This window comes from Haemaphysalis longicornis, unplaced genomic scaffold (assembly GCF_048455015.1).
Source record: "Haemaphysalis longicornis isolate Haplotype H1 unplaced genomic scaffold, Haemaphysalis longicornis Haplotype H1 scaffold_3, whole genome shotgun sequence".
In the NCBI taxonomy this organism is placed as follows: domain Eukaryota; kingdom Metazoa; phylum Arthropoda; class Arachnida; order Ixodida; family Ixodidae; genus Haemaphysalis; species Haemaphysalis longicornis.
In genome coordinates, this window is record NW_027526335.1 from 81,461,773 (window position 1) to 81,481,948 (window position 20,176).

At 46.3% G+C, this 20,176-nt stretch overlaps 1 protein-coding gene across 1 annotated transcript in view; it reads left to right on the forward strand.

The window, feature by feature from the left end:
• The window catches only part of LOC144174738 (testis-expressed protein 10 homolog), a 56,478-nt gene that overhangs the window by 14,762 nt on the left and 21,540 nt on the right, over positions 1 to 20,176 (forward strand). Inside the window, exons 4-10 of the mRNA XM_077703575.1 lie at positions 139 to 514; positions 2,063 to 2,160; positions 6,286 to 6,423; positions 7,468 to 7,660; positions 11,463 to 11,595; positions 16,486 to 16,649; positions 19,727 to 19,892. Coding sequence (XP_077559701.1) covers positions 139 to 514; positions 2,063 to 2,160; positions 6,286 to 6,423; positions 7,468 to 7,660; positions 11,463 to 11,595; positions 16,486 to 16,649; positions 19,727 to 19,892 — 1,268 coding nt within the window. The remainder of the gene's footprint in view (positions 1 to 138; positions 515 to 2,062; positions 2,161 to 6,285; positions 6,424 to 7,467; positions 7,661 to 11,462; positions 11,596 to 16,485; positions 16,650 to 19,726; positions 19,893 to 20,176) is intronic.

Sequence of the window (20,176 nt, forward strand, 5' to 3'; positions counted from 1 at the left end):
CGCAACAGGTTTGAGACTACTGTGACCAAAAAAATCTCAAGCATATGAAGAGTTCTCACTGTTGACCAGTGCTGCGACAGATTGCACAAGGGCAACAACGCACTGACTCGTAGCGTGTTCCTCTCATTGTCACTGCAGCCCGGCCAGCGCCGCACCAACCGTGTAGTATGGTTGCGCGTCCTGAGTTGCATGGAGCGCTTCCTGACGGAGGCCCTGCGCATCTGGTTCCCCACGGCCCCCGCGGCTACGGACGACGGTGACAGCTCGGACGCGGGGGGAGCCAAGAGGGTGTGGCTGAACCCCGAGTCTCCCGGGATAGCCCTGTACCAGAACGGCCTGGAGCCCAGGCCCCGTGCGTCAGCACTGTGCCTCTATGATGGCCTGCTGTCAGTCGGCACTGGCAGTGGCGGCGCTGGCAGCTCGACCGGCAGTGGCCGGGACAATGCCCGCGAGTTTGCGCTCGAATTGGTGCCCTTGCTGCTCGACATGTGGGTCGAGGCAGACCCGGACTCAGGTGCGTGCACAGTTGAATCACGGAGTTTAGTTTTCGACTGCACTGGTGGCTGCATTCGGGGCAAAAGGTGCAATGCACGTTGTGGAATATAAGGGGGAATAAATTAGTCTAGAACCCCTCACCGGTGCTTGCCCTATGGCCAAGCTGCTGTTCCGATGTAGTGAACCCTAAATTTGATTCGAATGTAATGGAATTCATTGGGTTCTCGTCACCCACACCCCCCAGTTTATATATTTGTAACAAACAACACTGATTTCAAATAAAATGATGAACACTTAGATTGACATGGTCCTATATCTTATCATATGTGCATTTGTATACACCTACAGACAGAAAGGCACACAAGCTAGGGCCCGCCAATGACTCATGTACACCGAAAATTCTTTGTAAAAATGGGAAGAGATAGGATTCCCTACCGAAGTGAGACCAAGTGATCATTGTGGTCATTGTTAGGAGTAACAACCGGTATGTTTTTTGTTGTGTCAGGCTAATTATGTATAGCTAACAAACCTTCTAATTCTTTGTTTACGCATTTAATTAAGCGTCGACTGGAAAGTTGTACATTACACTTTAACCCTTTGCAGTTCAGAACTATTACCCAATTTCCGGCCGTCCCGGTCCGCAGCTATTTTGTCAGTTTCTGGCACCACGAACAATAACGCGAACTGTGCAAGAAAAACTCACAGGGTATATATTTTTCTTTTGCATTCTGCTTGCAACTCCTTTACCAATATTTGAGCAGCATGTGAAACCGCTCGAAGCATTCTCCTGGATGCAGGCCAGGATTTTACTGCAGGATTTGCTGAAAAAGTTTCCCTCCTGCCTCTTTTTGTATTTATGTCGCTTCAAACAGCACAGTCCTTGTTGCTTCGGACTGGGAGCTTAGAGGTGAAATTGCTTGACCCATGCAGCCTTTGCGCGCACTCCATACGTGCAGATGCACCCCGCTTTTTGTCTCGAGCCCTCAGATCACCCACCAGCTGTTGGATGAGGTTGCGGCGGTACTGCAGGTTTCCCCTGCTCTTTCTCGCCATGATTCTGCAGCTGTCTGCGCCTCCAAATAAAGCTGTTGACAATGGAAACCTCTAGATGCCAGGAAAAATGCTTTCGCCACCATTTCATTGTGTTTCAACAAAATGCGTCGCTCACAGAATAATGATCCGCATGGTGCTGTCTCCACTGCCGTCAAGGTTTTCATCACTCACTTCTGTCGAACCACTGTCATCACTAACTGATGGAGGCACGCACTTCTCTTCCTCATTGAGGTCATCATCACTTTTACTAGTTGCACCACCTTAGAACGCATGTGGTGAGAAAGCAGCCATGCTTCTCAGCGAACAGCGCGCACATGAGAACGGTATGAAATAACGGTATGAGAACGGTATGAAATAAAATTGAGCCTGGTTGGCCCCATTTTGAGCATGGTGGCAGCAAAACTGAAGAGCCATGGTAAAATCGGAACTGGTGCAACTGAAATGGGTGCCCCAGATGGCGATCGGAATTTTCAAAGGCTTGTCTTTCTTTGGATTGTTTGCTTCTGAATTCCAGGGGAAAGCATGCTGCGGGACTCTCTGGTCCTCGTGTACAGCATCTTGCGCGTGCTGCTGCTGCTCATTGAGTGGCTCCGCAAGGAAAACCCAGCCAATGTGAGTTCATTTCCCTGTGGACTCTGAATGTGCTTAGTTTATCTCAGTTTGAGTCTTTTTGACATTGTTCGTAACACATGGCGCCCTGTGAGAAAGAGAAACTTTGGGCGCAGCAGTAATGGGCACCTGAAGGACCTCTGAAGGGATCTGTAAACCCTGTGGTAATGTGTAGGCTGCGGCTCGAGATTTTCCAGCCGGCCTACGTGCATTTTTTGAGCGTGAAAAATGTGTTCCGAAATTTCGCTTCCCTCCCATTGTTCTCCCAGTTGATTTTGCTGCTGTCGCTTATGATGACAACACACTGGCAGGTGGGGAAGGCTGAATTTAGCGGGTCACTTGCATTTTTAACCTGCACAAAGAAAAGTAGGGGTGTGTGCGAACACCGAAGAGTAACTTTTGAATCGAAAATCGAATCGAATTCTGGAAAAAAAAAAAAAAAAGCCGGATATCGAATTGAATGTCGAATATCAATTTTTTTTACATGCCTTGATTTTTCATAGGTTTTTGGGCAAAAACTGAAGCTGCTTCCATGTTTAGAAGTCTTTTTTTTTTTTTTTCCCTTTCCCAATTTGAAGAACACTTTCTTCAACTCTCATTCTCACCATTCCAGTTGCCGAACCACTATGAGGCGGTACTTCAGGAATTCGGAGCGGGCACGTATCCATTTGGAAAAGGAAAGAGAAAAAGAAGATGCTTGAACTGAAGTTGCTGTACTGCAATCATAGGCAATGACTAGAAAGTGCGTCGTAACTCTGAAGTGAGCACTTTGCAGGCATGAACAATATGACACGGACCACGTTGAGGCACTTCTTCGGAAGCATGTGGGGAGCCTGAAGCATGAAGGATACATTTCGAAAGGAAAGCTACAGTCGCTGTGCACGAGCCTGCGCTATACACTGTAGTCAAAAAAAAAAAAAAAAAAACGTGCAGTAAACATGCACCAGCATCAATAAAAACATCCAGAACGGCTTTTTATTAACGAAGGCGCTGTCAAAACAACAAAAGCAGCGGCGATTGCGTTGCTTTACCGGAAGTTGCCGTAACATGCAAACATCCGGCCACAGAGTTCAAAATGTCAGCCGACTGCGACGGCATGAAAGAAAGGTTTTATCGACGCAATCACAAATTACTCCATGCAGCGGGATAGTTTACGGCCTGTACAACATGTGCTCGTCGAAAGTGCAATTTGGGTGAAACTTGTCGAGCGAACGTTGCAGCTGCAGTGCATTAGCGGGCATTGTCACCTCTCGCTTTCGCATAGCCAAGTAAGTTCGGAACATCCACTTGACTATTTGAAAAATCGAACAGTAGATATACAATTCACAAATCAAATTATTCGTGGAGGCACTGTTCGATTCATATTCGAGTATTCGCACAGCCCTGAAGAAAAATTGGTATTAACACAAAATGGATGAAAATCAATATTTTAAAGACTCGGGTGGAATAAAAAATACGGCACAACAGTGTGATGACTCTGTCAATGTTGGGGCAGGGGCTGAAGAATTGTGTGTGGTGTTTTTTCTCTTGCTGCCCATTACATTGTAACTAACAGTTAGACTTCGGCTGAACAGTTACATTTGAATGAAAGGGACCCAGAAAAGCCTTTTGTAAAAGTTACAAAAGGCCTGTATTGTTGCCTAGCACCAATATAGCGATGCAATGCCGTAGGAAATATTGATCTACATTCAGTATTAGCTGCGCCAGAAGCAATTAAATGCACCTCTCCCCCTTTTCCGGTCGATTCTTCCTCCCTCTCTGCTTCTTTCAGAGCAGCTGGAAACACTTGGAATAGCCATGTGACATCGCGACGCGCGAATTCCGTTCTGCGCTAGCTACATTCCTGCGCCTATGCACGCGTCAATCGCTGCGGGCCCGCCTTTGCCTTTGCAGTCTGCAATCGTCCGTATCGTTCACGTGATGGATTGGGACCTCAAACAGCGTCTCCTCGCAATGAGCGCGCATATGGGCTTCGACCCGCATAGCGACACCCTACCTCTGAACGTTGACCTGGAGCCTAGCGGCAGCAGCAACTCGTCATCCGGTCTAGGCTGCCCGACTCGGAGAGGCCGATGCGCTCCAGCCAAATAGCTCACAAGCGCAGATCCTTCGACAGAGAGTGCCTCATTTTGACACCACTCCAGTCGCTCGCGTTGCAGCCAACGACGTGGCTCAGATAACTCATATTTATCCAGATCGAGAGGACGCGGAGCTCGTACCAAAACATCGCTGCAGAAATCCGGTACTCTATGCCTACTCGGGATCGTGCAGGAAGAGCAGCGGGAAACCAATAGCAGTGATGTTGCCGGCGGCCGACCTCGCCAGCGATTAAGCGAATCAGGGGGTGCCTCGCCGTTGCGTCAGCAGCGATCGGCTCGCTGCCGCGTCGCGCTCATCGGCTGAAAAAGGCAACCTTCAAAAATTGTTTACAAATTATCCGTACAACGTATGGGGCTCACACATGGCTCAAAAATCCCCCGTTATGTGTTCTACCACCTGAATGCATTTGATTGCCACCTTCACAAAGCTTTTCTGGGTAACAACAATATGCTGCTGCAACTAAGACTTCGATAAACTTTTTTCAGCATCCCTTTGGAGAGACCGTGAAGATAACGCACAACTTTGCTCCAATTGAAAAATTGTGTTGTTCAAAGAAGTTTTAGAGTGAACTACGATAAAATGAGCTACATATTGATGAAAACAGAGGAAATTGTTGCGATTCACTAGCTGCCTTCCAATGCTTAATTTGTCATGTAATACGTCGAACTCGTGTGATTAGTGGGTGCCAGCCAACTTTATTGGTTTTTGAAATAGTTTTGTGGCAGATGCAGCCCATAGCGTTTCAAATATAGAAAAACATTACTTTGTGGTGATAAGCTGATTAACAAACGGCTACAATGAAATAAGGAAGATCAACATGAATTTTAGATTAATGCTACGAGGTGCGGAGACGCTTCGTTCATGTCAGTGTGATATCTTTTGAAGTCGAGAGAATTACGAACAGATCACATCCGCCGTTTGCTCACTTCCATCAGCGCACTCTCAAGGCTATGCCGTTACATGGCACAGTGTTTGCTGCACGCTGAAACACTCTGCTGTTTCTCTATGTTAGATCAGGGATTCCAAACTTTTATTTCCCTCACAGTGGTACCGAGCCATACTTACTGCCTGTTTTTATGGTTTCTCGCCCAACTATGTCATAGGGCTTTTACCACGTCATATAATAGTGTAGTACGCGTATAGTCTGAAACCTACTATTTTGAAAACTATAATTTCTCCGTGAGCGCAGCAACACTTGTCGTCGAATAAAATTGTAATCGGGAACGGGCTCGCAATCTTTCACCTAAGCAAAGTTGCATGCTGTCTTCGTGGTTATTTTTAATACAAAGAGCGTGACCACTGCCCTTTTGGCAGCTGCTGAGCCAATGGAGCTTTCAAGTGCAGAGCACCTTAGGGGCTCGCCTTGTCGTTGCAGCTCGCTCGCTGGACCCAAGTAGAGCCCCACGGCATTCTGTCGTAGCAGCTGTCGTCGTTGCGTAACCCGGAGGCTTCTAAAGCCAAGCAGTTTATATAGTCATAAGTGTTCGAAACTCGTGAACTGCTGGCGCTGGTCATACATCTCCCCGTTGTTGAGCGCCAATAAAGCTGTAGGTACATTTAAGGCAAAATATTTGTAATTAACCGGCAGCGTCCGCGTTCATTTAGTTGGGAGCGCTCGTTGGGTTGGTTTTTACGATAGTAAGTGAAAGAAAGTGGCAGTGCAACGCTGTGCGAGAGGAAAAGCAAGCAGAAAAAAGAAAAAAAAACTTCCGTTGGCGCAGTTTCAGGCAGGGGGCGCGCGCACAAGCACTGTGAAGGCGGGAAATTTGAATTGCATTGAATGGTAGCAGTGAGCGGATAATGGCGCTACAGATTGTTATGGCAAATCACTGCTCTGCACTTCCGCCAGCTTTCACATTGAGTGGAATGGCTTTTTTTAATAGCTCCAGGAATGTGAGCAAACGGTCCCCCTGTGGGTTCTTGTGTGTGTCACTGTAAATTGCTACCATAAGAACCATGTTTGCTGTTTTTGCATGGGTCCAGTAGCGTTGTCTGTTTCTTGGGTGATTCTTCTCCCCCCTGGGGCAGGTGTCCTGGTTTGAGGAACAGTTCGGCTCGCAACTGCTCGACCACTTCGAAAGTCGCTTCCCCTTCCCGCACGACTGCGTAGCGGGGATGCAGCCTGTCACCAAGAAGTCCAAGAGGGATGTGGGGCTCGATCGCCAGGTAACCAGCCCCAGGCCATTTCTGGCTCGCTTGAAGTTTGAAGAATCACTGAAGCCTAACGGTGATGAAATTGTTGACGGTCTGTTTATAGGGGAACTTTCGCAATCCTTTTTTTATTTGGCTCATAAGGGGCTGTTAACCTTCACCTATGAAGTTTCTTTCTTTCTTTTTCTCGTGAGGAACAGAAAGTAGTGAAAGGTTATGGATAAAAAAAAGAAACTTAATTTTTTATCTACAGTTTAGCCCCGTTATAATGAATACTGATATAAAGAATTGTCAGCTATAGTGAACTAAACAGGAACTTCAGTTGGTCACACTCCATTTTAGTGACACTTATACTTTTTATAACAAAACCGAAACCGGGAGAGTGGCGTGTGATAGCGGCTGTAACAAAAAAATATTTCGTTCGCACCATACTCTGCACACAAAAGCTAGCATAAAAAAAAGAAAAAGAAAGAAATTGATAACACAACCTTCTTTTTTTTTTTTTTAAGTTTGAAAAAGTTGCAGAAAATTTGTTCGTCTGCACAAAAAAGCATTTGAGTGGTTGTGCCACCTACATATGAACTTTGTTCTGTTGTAACTTTATGTTCTCATGTTTGGGTCCATGTAGTTTGAACTGCTCTAAAGAGACAGATCAGGATTCTTCTCTCGTTTATAGTGGCTTCGAAGCCTAGAATAATGTGTTTTGGTATCTAGGACTTCGACACGAGCCAGATTGCTGATTTGTTGAATGATTATGTAAAATATTTCTTAAAGTAGCAACGAGGAAGATTGTTTCATCTTGTTAGTGTTCATTCTTTTGAAGGTCGGCTGTAGATGATGCGCAAAGTTGACCTTGCAGGAAAACACTCTAGACCTGGTTTCTCCGACCATCGCTTACTCTCATCACAGTTCTCCCGCACGGCAGAAGCCAGACGTGCAGGCCTGTGAACAAAGCACTGTGGGAAGAGCGCAACATCCCTCCTTCTCGCACCATCTCCCGCAAATGTTCCCATTTTATGCATAGGATGGCTGAGCTGACCCCTCGCTGTCGACACGCAGGTGTCAGTGACGTCCATCAACCTGTGCATGTGTGAGGTGCTGGCCGGCCTGGTGGGCGTGCTGAGCCCCGAGCAGAGCGACCATGTGCTGTCCTTCTTCGGGGACCTCATCAGCAGCGGCCAGGTCCGGTCGGCCGACGTCCGGGTGGTGGTCAAGATCGCACAGCTCCTGCTGCCGCGCGTCTCCCCCGGCGGTAAGCAGGGTCATTTTCTCCTCTCTTTGCTTTAGCAGCAAAGCTGTACATGCCTTGGCTTCCACATATAGTGTGTGCACCAAAGAGCTAGTGTTGTTTTCTTCTTGAAGGGTTCCTGGTGTGATCATCAGGCAAACGTTTTTCTTGTCCAACTTGAAGGGCTCCTGAAGCGACATTTTTGAAGGAGCCTTTCACATCTAAGCAGGCGCATGTCAACGGTTGTGCATGCAAGGGAAGTCGGTGGGTAAGGAGAGGGCGTGCACACGTACCTGGCTTCATGTGCTCATTTGTTGACATGCCTGCTCACAGCTGGTGGGAGATTTCAATGTGGACATCTCAAGGCCTCATGTGGCCTGACGGCTGTCCTCCATGGTTGTGTGTTTTGGGATGGTGTGTTACACAGATAGTGAAAGGCCTACAACGCGGAAGGGAGATGCATGGCCCGCCCCATGTGTGGTGTCTGCTAGAATAAGTTCCATTCAGCTAATTGGCTGGGAAGTATTCTCAGCCACAAATTACAAGCTAACGTGTTTTGTTTTGTGCACTCATAGGACAGTGCCCAGCTTCGCTGGTCATTCTTCTTCTTCAAAGAGTGGAAGGCTACTGATTTTTTGATCATGTTGTTGGGACAGTGAGACAGATAAGGCAGCATGCAGCATAAGTAGAGGTTCAATTTCTTACCAGGGAACATTCTGGCTAGTCTGGAATGCGTGAGCATTAAAGACATCCGTAATTTGGCACAGGTAGGTTAGAGAGCACTATACAGCTTGAAAGAATTCGAAGTAGGTAGCTCTCATAGTTTTCGCATTCCTTCCTATGGTAAAATAGGGAAGTTTCTTCATACTCCAATACTAATGGAGCAATGTGGTTTGCTGGTAATGGTCTCTCAGTCATTGCTGACAATTGTCTGTAAAAAAAAATGTCACCTAAAGGTATTGTTTTACTATATTCAAGATGTTATAGAATAATACAATTGGGTCATGACTGAGCAGGTTTCATGCATTGTTGCGGGTGGTTCCACCTGTCACTTTTTGCAAGGAGTTGGAGGAATATGTAGTTGCAGCTGTTACAAATGGATTGTGTGCGTGTATGTCTTGATGCAGTGTGCAAGCTTTGGCAGTGCAAAGCGCGACGGTGCCCCATGATGCTTTTCCGCGTAGCATTGGTGCCGGGCAAGGAAGACACTTCGAGCACTCGTGCGACTTTGAGTACACGGCGCAGGAACTCGGGCACGCAGGAACTTTCATGGGCGGCCATTGACGGCAGCGGCGTCTGACTCATTGCCTCTCTGGCTCTGCAAGAGGGCTTTTGCTTGTGCGTGTTGGATTCTGGCGTCCGTTGGACCGCTCTTCTCCCCTCCACCCCTCGCTCCCTTCGGCATGCATCGGCTATTCAGAATGCATCACAGCGAGACCTGTGGGGACTGTTTTGTATATTTGTACTGTTTGGTGTCATTCGCAAGCTCCTTTTGACCGTGGGGCTTCTGGTTACGAATTCTTGGCGAGCCAAGTGAGCTCGCATCTCCGGCTCAACTGAGAGCGTTGCTCTTCCCATTCAACTGTCATGCTGTAAGCACGCCAGGGTGCTTCTCCTGTGTCATCGCTGCTCTCTTTTCGCCATGCATTCAACAAGTCAAGCTTTGCTCTCGGCTCTTCATCGTACAGAACAGAGGCACTTCTCCTGCTTGCTGCTCGTTCACCACGCTACCACTACATGATGGAGGCGACAGAGGGCAGTTCTGGGACACCTTTGCCAACGTAACGCAGCCTAAATGGGCTGTGGAACACTGAGTGAATACTTGGTGCAAAAAGATAAAAGATGTTTTATTCATAGCAGGGAGGGGTACCTGTTTTGTTTTTGGAATTATTTTAAACGGGCGGCACCAAAATTCACGTGAGTGAAGGTAAAAATTTGCAGTCCTATCAGTGTTGTTCTGCTGTTATGCAGTTATGAATTTGGGAGCCCCATCATGCATACATCGTAACTGATATTGAATCTCTGCAAAACCGGGCTGCTTGCTTCATATATTCAGACTACTCACCTCATTCTAGCGTCACAGCACTAAAACGTCGCGCCGAACTACCTGATCTAGCACATCGCCGCCAACTTTCCCGCCTATCACTGTTCCATAAGCTGTATCACCACGCGTCACTTCACGATGATTTCTTCGAGCCACCTCCTGTCATTTTCCCTCGCCGAGACCACTCCTACAAAGTTAAACGCACAAATTGCCACTCATCTGCCTTTGCCCGGTCTTTCATTCAACGTACCATAGTCGAATGGAATAATATACCTTCTCATATCGCTTCTCAAAAAGACAATACGAAATTCCAAGAACTAATTCAACAGCTAACCTAGCACTTTCCTCTTCTTTTCGGGTTTTTCTTTTCCGTCCTTCAAAATGTGCACTGAACATTTTTATTTTTGCTCGGTATTTTATTTTTGTTGTTGTTGTTCTGATAGGTTGTACATCGTGTTGTGCTTGAATTTGAACCATCTGTATTATATTCCTGTCTTTCTTGTTGCTATAATGATTTGATTACTGCGTTATCACTTTTTTCAAGTTTGCAATGTGTATTTATTTGCGTTTGCAGTGTGAACATTCCTGCTTCTTTTTGTTTGTTTTTTCCGCTTTACTGCGCTAATACAACACGTGTGCTATGTAACCCCCCTATGTAATACCCCCTCACGGGGGCCTTTAGGGGTATTGTGAATAAATAAATAAATAAATAAATACAGCTGCTAGTAAAGCTTGAAACCAATTCTGTTGCAGCTGTACTGAGAGTGTTCTAACTTTGCCCGTTTGAAGTTGTCAACACTTGTGGAGGCCGCAGCGGCTGCTTTTCTGATGGAGGCAAAAAGTGAAAATGCCCAAGTGTTCGAAATTTCGGCGCACATTTAAGATCCCCAGGGGGTCGAAATTACTCTACTACAGCGCACCTCATCGCCTGTGTAGTGTCGGCGTGTTAAACCACATCAACACTGCTTGGCAGTTGGAAAACAAAAGTGATGAAGTTTGCCATGTGATAAGAATATCTTGTCCTTGCAAGCTGTATAGCTGAAAGGTACAGACAACCAATGTTTGTCGAGTATATTTTCTTTATCCCAAACGAAAGAGCATCATTTATAACACCTTAACCCGGAACAGTTTTTGTTGATAGCGCCCTAGAACTTTCGGAATCTGAATTCTTAGATCTACCAGCCATACGTGTCCCGCCAAAAGGAATGCTGAGAACCATTACAGTGAGCCATATGGCAACACACTTTTATCTGCACATGAGATTAAAAGGTATTTAAAAACTTTCCCCCAGCTAAGACAACAATAATGTGTGCCCTTCCCTATTCCTTCATGCGGCTTGGGAATTGCACATTGAAAACGACGGAGCTATTTGGACACAATGGAGTGTCCTGTTTAGACACCATGTGTCACCGCCTTTCAGACATCCGATATTTTAGTGCAAAATTAAAATTATTTCCACCTGTTTATTTATAAATTCCTCGCGGTTACCCCAGTATTTAAGACGGTGCATTTCATGTGAGCTAGCCGACACGCACTCCACAAGAATTGGTTGTGTTTCCGTTTAATCTCCAGTACATGCATCTGGAATTGGGAGGGCACTTAGGTGTAGCTGGGGGAAACAGCATTATTGCTGGAATACCGAGTGGAAAGCTTCGACAAATCAGAGCAGCAATTGTTCGGTGATTCAAGATTTCCTTTGGGCGTGCCGCAACACCTTGTACTAGCACTCGTGATGTGCCGGCTAGGGACATAAACGCTGTCGTCTCACTATTGTGTCCACAGAGTGTGAGCGGCTGGCAGAGGCAATGCTGTCTCTCTACGAGGAAGGCGACATTCTGCAGCCCAAGGATGAGCACTTTGTCCTCAACTTTTTCCACAAGCTCATCTTGGGGTCACCCGCACTCCTGGAAGTTGTGTGAGTACAGCTCACGATGCGGTTTCCTTCGCTTGCAGGGCAGTGATTGGCAAGGGGGCACCTGGATTGGTTCTGCTCAAAGTTTTTCAATACACACTTGTTGCGAAACTCCACCTGTAGGCCTTTTTTTAAGTGTCATGAGATCTCGCTGAGTCACAAAAAGCAGGCTATTTAGTTTGTTATCGGAGTTTAAGCAACGTAAGAGATGCAGCCGAAAGCACGTACAGTAATACCTCGTCAACTTGAACCTTTTTGGGATAAGTGGAGTTTTGAGTTGAGCCAGACGCCGAAAATTTGTGGCCAGGTCACTGAACTAAGAGCTAGTGCTTGTAACAACAGCTCCACTGCAGAAAGAACAGTCAGAACAAGCTTCTTCGAGCATTTCCAAGGGCTCGGTCTGGCCGTGGTCTGACCTACCAATGAAGAACTCTTGGCCACCCATGGGTGCCACTGTGACGCTCACATTATCACTCCCAGAATTGTTTGACACATTGGATAGGAAACCGCCGCGGAGGCAGGAATTTCAAATCTGTCATTTACGACTGCGTTCGGCGCGTAGCGGGAGCTAACCGTTTGCGCAGAGTAGTAATCAGCTGCGTGTTGGGGACGTTGCTTTGTGTCATCTCTGTCAACATTTTGAGATATCCATGGCCCCCAAAGATATCCATCCCCCAAAAAAAATGTTTCGAGATAAAAGGGGGAATATACAAAGAATTTATGAGGGGTGAATGCATGGCGAGAAAATATTTTGACTTGACTGATATTTCGAGATATACTATTCAAGTTTGACGCTTTCATGACCGTGGAAAAATCGGTTGTTTTTGGGTGTTCCACGAAATATTTTTTTCTTGCCACAGAAAATAATTGATGCTGAAGTGTAAGATATCAAATGATAGAGGAAGAATAGGGCTTTCAAACAGTAGTAATTTCATACAGCAGATTTATTGCAAATTTTTAAAAATTTCAAAACAAAAAATTAACAAAAAGAAAATAAATGATGATAACATCAATGTTACTTTGTGCAGGGTACACACAAAAAAATTCGAAATATACAATTTGAACATAAGGCCCTTATAAAATAATACCGCAAAAATGAGCTCTGTGAATACAAAATTTATTTACATCCATACAATTATACAAACAGTACTGCTTAACGGTTGTTTCTGGGTAGTTTAGGACATTTTTTTTTTCTTGCCACAGAAAATTATGGATGCTAAAGTGTAAGTTATAAAATGATAGAGGAGGAATGGGGCTTTCCAACAGTAATAATTTCAAACAGACGTATTAGGAATTTTATCAAAAACTTGTGAATCGCATTCCAACCTCTCGCTTGGAGGTTGGAATGCGATTGGAATGAGCCAGAAAAGTTGGAGGTTTGGAATGAGCCAGAAAAGTTTATTAAATCGTAAATTTTATTAAGTCGACGTTTACACATTTCATCAGTCCTACCAGAGTCCTTCAATGCCTTTCTGGTCATGAAACTTTGCCGTCACGCTATGGGAGAGCTTCGTACACTGCCCAGGGAGGCCGCTCTGCGGCGCTGGTGTTGATCAAAGGGCAGCCGGGGGCGTGGTCAGAGCGCGTTTGGCAGGTAACGGACCACGGAGTAAGATAAAACAGTCGCTCGCCGCCTTATCAGCAGTGTGCTTTCGCTTTGCGGGTCGTGGGCCGCTCAAATGGACTTATCATTTTGTGAGTGGCGAAAAAATTTCGTGCGAATGGGCATGCTGCTACAGCATTCCTGCCTGCCGGTCTGGCTACAGAGCAGCGGTGGTGCTCCTCGCGGTAGCCTTTGTCCCCGTACAAATCTTGGCTGGGAGTTTCTTGACCAGAGAAGCATTGAAGGACTCTGGTCCTACTGTCAAACCCGTTTATAGCGAATTGCAATATGCACCACGATTAGTTCGATATATCCAATAGTTCGATATAGCCGAACCCGCCTATAACGAACTTATCGTTACAAGTTCGCAATCCGCGGGAGCCCCCCTCCCCCTCCCGAACTCCACCATCCCCGCATGCAGAAACGAACACAGTAAAGTAGCCGTTACCATACCCAAAATAATCCATTTATTGCAAGTAATAAAGCTACTTTCCGCCTGAACTGCCTATTTTGCAAAGAAAAAAGCGGTGATTTTTGTTTTGACTTTCGTTTTGGCGGCTTCAACTAGCGTAGCGTTCTCTACACGAAACATTATTTGCACCGGTTCGAGTTCGCGTCCTCCAAAATCTAAGAAGCATTAGCGGAGCCCATTGACTGCCGAAAGTGCTTCATTATAAGCGTCGGACGGCTTTTACTCGCGACATCATCGGGAATGTGGGGGAGCTCTTCCCACAGTTCACCGATGCTGCTATCTTGGTCCGGACGCGCTGACTGCGCGGGTTCCGTCGTGAGTCCCGCGCGCCGGAAACAGTTACGGAAAGTGTCGGGCGTCGTTTTGCTCCGTGCGAGAGAGAGAGAATCAACTTTTACTGAGCCCTTTAAAGAAGGTGTGTGCGCGCAGGCACCAGATGGGGTGGTTCCCTAGTCGCGGGACCCATATGTGTCCAGCAGCTGGCGCAATGTCTAAGTCGCAACTCTTGCTCAGTGGTCGCGGCCAATCCACATCTCAATTGCCGCTCCGAGACCATGAATTTCGGCAGCCATTCTAGACGCGCAGAGTTCTATATATCCGATGTGAACTTCGTTATAAGGAATATGTTTCCCATGTATTTTCGTAACTGAATTATTTTTGTTCGATATATAGCATAATTCGCTCTATCCGGGTTCGTTATAGCCGGGTTTGACTGTACTAAAGTTACGGGTCTTAGAACACTCCTGGTAGCAGGAACATATCTACAAAATTCCCCCCAAATTGCATAAATGACATTACAGTTTAGTGCACTTATAACATTAACCAAATGCCAAGGAAATTTTATCGTTATAACCAATAGTTGTTTTAAGAGGTTTGCAAACAAAAAATGGCCGCATATCTGCTCCTTTCGTTGCAAATGCCGTCAAAAGACGATAGTCTTTATCGGCTTTTGCAAAGTAAATGCCTCCCTTTGCTTTCCCGCTCACCTCTCATGTTGTTCCTCTTGCGTCGCGCTCCTCCCAAGGTAAAGATGCCAAAGGTTTGCTTAGATCATTTTAAATTGAAACACAGTGAAATCAATTGAAACACAGCTTTTATTCACATGCCAGCAAGGTTGTACTACCACCACTTATTTGCTGAAGAGAAGCTGTAGTTGGTCAGCTTTGTTCAGTGCACGCGAAGCTAGCACACATCTTTTTCAAGAGCATCTATGGGTGCTTCACCTAGCTGAGCTAAATGTCCTTGGCGGAAACGAAGCCCCTGAACGACTATATCATGCCTTGGGCCCCTGCAAAGACACTACCTGAGTAGGCTGTGCAACCGCATCGTCAGAGTCATCACTGTCACCGCTGTCCACGCAGCGCGTATCCGTGCAACGATCGCCTCTTCAGTGAGGCACTCAGATGTTCCCAAAACATTGGCCCTGACGTTTCTTCCACGGAAAAACAAAGACAGTTGAAGAGGCATCCAGTCAAATATAAAGCAGTGTGCACATGACACAACAAGTGAACGCTCAAGCGAGCGGCGCCGCGATCTCGCGAGCGGGCGCAGGGACGCTGGCGAAGCTGCGGCGCCAGGAGGGGGTTCAGAAGGAAAACTGTTCCCCTTCTCCCCTCGCTTCTTTGTAAGCAATTTAGTCAGCTCGTTGTCTGAGGGGTGGAAGGTATGCGTGGCGCATCGCAGTGGTTTTGGCACATGCTTTCAGCGCGAAGTGCCGGCGGCAGCTCGCATTTTAGGCGTACATTGGAACTGGATTCAATCGTTATATTCAATATTGCGCCACTGGAGCATTGTAATAAGCGGCTTATTTTGCATAGAGAGCATACATAAGTGGATGGTGTCATAGTTGTTCATCATTATATCTGATATATTGTTATAAACGGTATCGTTTTAAGTAGACTCGACTAGTATCAAAAGCACCACCTGTTCTTGTATGTATATATATGTATAAGAGGCCTGAAATACAATGCGCTCACTAAGGATGCTTCCAGGACCCACAGACCTCTGCATGGTGACCCAACAATACAGCTCAGTTTAGTGACTTGGCTGTGAGTTCAATTGGTATTCACTTCTGTGAACTTACTTTTTTGCATCCATATCCTCTTGATGCGTAATTGAATCCACGCTGTGCTGCTGGCACCTGCTTTTCGAGCAAGCCACATTGATATCTACACAGTTGAAGTGCTGATAAGGATACATAGCTGGACTGGGGTGCATGTATAGGAAATGTTACAGTGTAACCCTGATAATAGGGCTTTCGAGGGACTGCTTGAGAACGCCGTACTACCGGGGTGTCGTTTGATCTTGGTACGGGAAAATGTTACAGGACAGGTGGGCTAAAAAATATTTAAATTACTATATTGCTTTCTCGCTTAATTTGCGAACCCCTAACTGAAATGCGAAGTTTCGCAAAAAGGAAACGTTTATTTTGTGCCGTATGATTGGGGTTACGCTGTGACAAGGTTTTGAAAACAACCAGCCATCTCTGCAATAACTGTGGTGTTTGTTGTATGGCCTCGTGACACTGCCCACGAAGTCATCTGGAGATTGCTGATTCTCTAGCACGCAGATTGTTGCCCCTTTTTTTGCACATGCTCGGTCTCTGGAAAAGGCCACATGTACACTTCTGATGAAGGAGGCGAGACACGACGAGAGCTCCCGTGTGCCGAGTTTTTTCGGCGCACGTTAAAGATCCCCAGTTGGCTACAATTAATTCGTAGCCCTTCACCACAGCATTCCCCATAGCCCGGGTTAAGCTTCATCAGCGGTTCAAACCCCCCAAATTTGAATTTCTGAATGTACGTGTGTGTGGGTGCAGGCAGCCCGTGGTGGACCGGTTCCTGGCCCTGCTGCCCGAGCGGGTCCTGACGGGGCCCGACTGCCAGCAGGGGGGCGCTCCCCTGCGCTTCCTGGGCAAGCTGACCACACTGAGGATGCCCGCGCTGCTCGACAGCCTGCAGCCCTGCTCCCTCATCTGCGCCGGTGGGTCCCACTCTCGTACTCTTTGCGCCTCCTCCTTGGGGGCAACCCTGCCATTGGCCGCTTCTTGTGTTCCCAAATGCTTGTCTTCCTCCGAGACTACGGATGTGTGGGAGGGGGTCTTTGTAGGTACGTGCCTCATAGCTGATGCACGATAAACGACAGTGCAGCAAAGATACTGCAAAAAAAATTTAAAAGTGGTAAAACGCGTCGGAATATTGACATTAAAGGGGCCATGCGGACAAAATACACGCTTGTTTTATTCAAAAGATTTCGTGTTTTATAGTGCCCCCAGCGCTTGTGCGGCAGCAAGTGATGCCGTATTCACTGAGAAATTTATCGATTTAGGTTAAAATTTTTATTCACCCGCCTTATCGTCGTGTGTTTTTGTGACGTCTGCCATGAAGTCATAAGTGCTCGTATTCAAACAAACTTCCACGGCATCATTAGGCTCTGCAGCCTTGCTTGCCCGAAGTCCTCCCAGATGGCGCTATCATACCCAGCCATGGACTGTTCTCCGCCGTTGCTTTGTTTTTGATCGTACTTGCACCTGGCTTGTTTTTGTTACTGCAGAAAGTAATCATTTCGGGAAACGTGGGGTATGCTCGACAAACAGGGTCACGTAAGACAACGTCGCTTACGCCAATCGGCCAGTGTCGTATAAGACAACTTTGAAGCGGCGGACTGCTGTGCAGCTAAAACAAGCATAGTGCACCCAGTATCGTCAGGAGTGCACATCAGTACTTTTTTGCTTACGTGTATTTTCGTAACTTTCATTGTTTACCGCACAATTCTTACTGCTGTTATATGAATATGTGTTACATTTAAGTGCAAATAGCTCATTCGGTAAGCTTACAAGCCCTGCCTAATTTGCGTTTGCTTTCACCGGTCTCAGCCAATCGCACAGCTGGGCACATATGGCATCATAGGTTCTGTTGCAGGAAATGAGCTAGTGGGTCGCATGGCCATTCCCTTGTTCTCCTAATTATATAGCTTATTTCAGCGAAGTGCGCGTTAAAAGTGGTGTCAGTATGATTCTAACGAAGCAATCTTTCGAATGAACCAAACTTGTGTTTTGTCTGCATGGCCCCTTTAATGTGTGCGATGGTGTGCCACCGGCAGTTGCATTGCCGCCTGTGCCACGACTTCTCTCTGCATGGGGACACTGCTGGCATCTTGTGGCCGATCTTTGCAGTTGTGCCTTGGCGCTTGCTACTGCGGCTTGCATTACGTCCAAGCCCTGCCTACCCTTGGCTAGGTGATTCAGAGTGGCCATTTTATTGGGGAATACAATGTATGTCTTACGAAAAAAAATAGCGCACAAATGGACGGGACGAAAGAAAGGTGCACACAATATAAGCACTGACTCTTAAAGGAGCCATGAAGAGAAAATACAACTTCGTTTTATTCGAAAGAACTAGGATTCAGTATATCACTCAGCTCCGTTACAGCCACAAAAGAGGTTTTTTTAACGAAAAAAAAGCAAGAATTATCTAAAAACATTCAAATTTCGCGCCACAGTGACGTGTTATGAGCAAGAATGACGTCACATGGGCCAACAATAAAACATAATTTTCAGTGCGTTAACTGCACTATAGCATTCAAGTGATGCGGTCAAATGGAACAAGAGGCCCCATTACAGACGTCCAGTCATGTGTCGTCGCGACAGGTGAGTTAGGCGGCCGCCAATCGCACAAACAAGGTTACGTGACGTCACAGAAAAGTTGCGGGAAATTGGCTAGGGGGTCGCAACTGCTTCACACGTTTTTTTTAATATCTCCGTTATTTGTTTGAAGATTGCGATGATATTGGTATCATTGTTATCGGGACTAAGCAGTCTTTCTAATAAACCCAACTTGTGTTTTGTCTTCATGGCTCCTTTAACTGATGGTTCATTAGAAGGACGAAAGAATTTATACAAGAAATGTGCACACGTGTGTATGCACTGACAACACAAGGACACAAAGAAAGTACTGTGCAAAGAATAAAGGAAGTGAAAAGAGCACGTGTGCACATGCGGGCCGTCAAATCATTTGAACATTGAGCTGATTATGTGAACTTCCTTTTTGTGGAACGTGATAAAAGTTGGACTGATGCATTTTTTATTACCGTGGTTAATCTAGAACGCTTCTACAAGCTCTCCTGTCATTTCATTTGTGTGTTTGAAAAGCACGTCGGTGCTTAACTGCGAAATTTATTGGGAATTGATCATTCTGACTGAAAGCTTTTTCCGATTTGCTTTCAGTATTGTCATGTGCTTCTGATACTCAGTTTGTCACGTTCAACTCCCCAAAGCAAGTAACGAGTCCTGTAGCCGATCAAAAAGCTTTCGGTCAAGACAGCGAATTCACGAAAAATTTTCCAACTTGAGAATAGCAGCCCCGAGCAAAGATTTGTATGTACGTCATGATCCAAGTCTTGTTCCTCACACTAAAGAGTGGAGTGGTTTTTTGGTTCTTAAAGGGACACTAAAGGCTGAATTAAATTTTGTTTTAACTGAAAGACGATACGTTTGTTAGCTCTCTCGGCTTTTGTTCAGCGAGCAATAACAATGCATTATTTGCTGAGTTATAAGTAAATAAGGCTGGCTTAAATGTATAAAAATGTATAAATGTATAACTGCTGTAGTCTGTGTTTTTTAAAATAAGATGAGCGCGTGTAAAGTTTTGATTTGCACTTATTTCACTTTCTCAACCACCTAAGAACTGTTTATATCAGGAAAACATTCATAGATGCTTCTCCAACAAGCTCTCGCCATTCAGAATTTTTGTGACATCACAAACTGTAGTACCCAAAAGCCTACGGGGCGTCGACACCCGTCTTCACGTTTCTGGCATTTCCTGCCTTATTGAAAAGCTGCTAGTCACAAGAGTGGTGTACTTAGACTCTCGGCACCGTAATCTGCCGACACAGGCCAACCTGTTTTTTACCCGTTAGTGCCCCTTTAAATCTCATTGCTCACATCGTGGAAGTCTGTCTGGGTAAATGTGGCCCCTTTCCTCATTGGGAACAGCCACAAGTCGTGCAGTGATGTGCTCCTGCCTGTGTGTGCAATGCTGGTCCCCTTCGCCCCCTGGCAGAGCTGCTGTCCCAGGTGTCCGACGAGGAGGGCCAGCGCACCCTGGTGGAGGTGGTGTGCCGGGTGCCCCGTCTGGAGAGGGACCACTTTGAGGCCCTGTACGCGGCCACCCTGGCACCGCTGCCCACGCCCACCCTGCTGTATTTGCTACAGCTTCTCCGCGAGAGGTGGGTGCACTCTCAAGGGGGGCAGGGCACCGTGCGGTTTTTGCGAAATAACGTATTCTGTGTCAAGCTCCAAGTCCAGGTCGCTGCACACAAGCGCTGCACAAGCACACATGCGATGCTTCGCTGACTGGTACGCTGGTAGGAAAATCTAAGGCCATGTGAAGGAGGGAGAAGAGTCAAAGTCAATATAGGTACTAAGGAAATAAAATCAACTGAAACTTGTACCGTACAGCGTAAAACTAGGGAGCAGGAGGTACTTTTTTGTGCTGGGTGAACAAGCACAG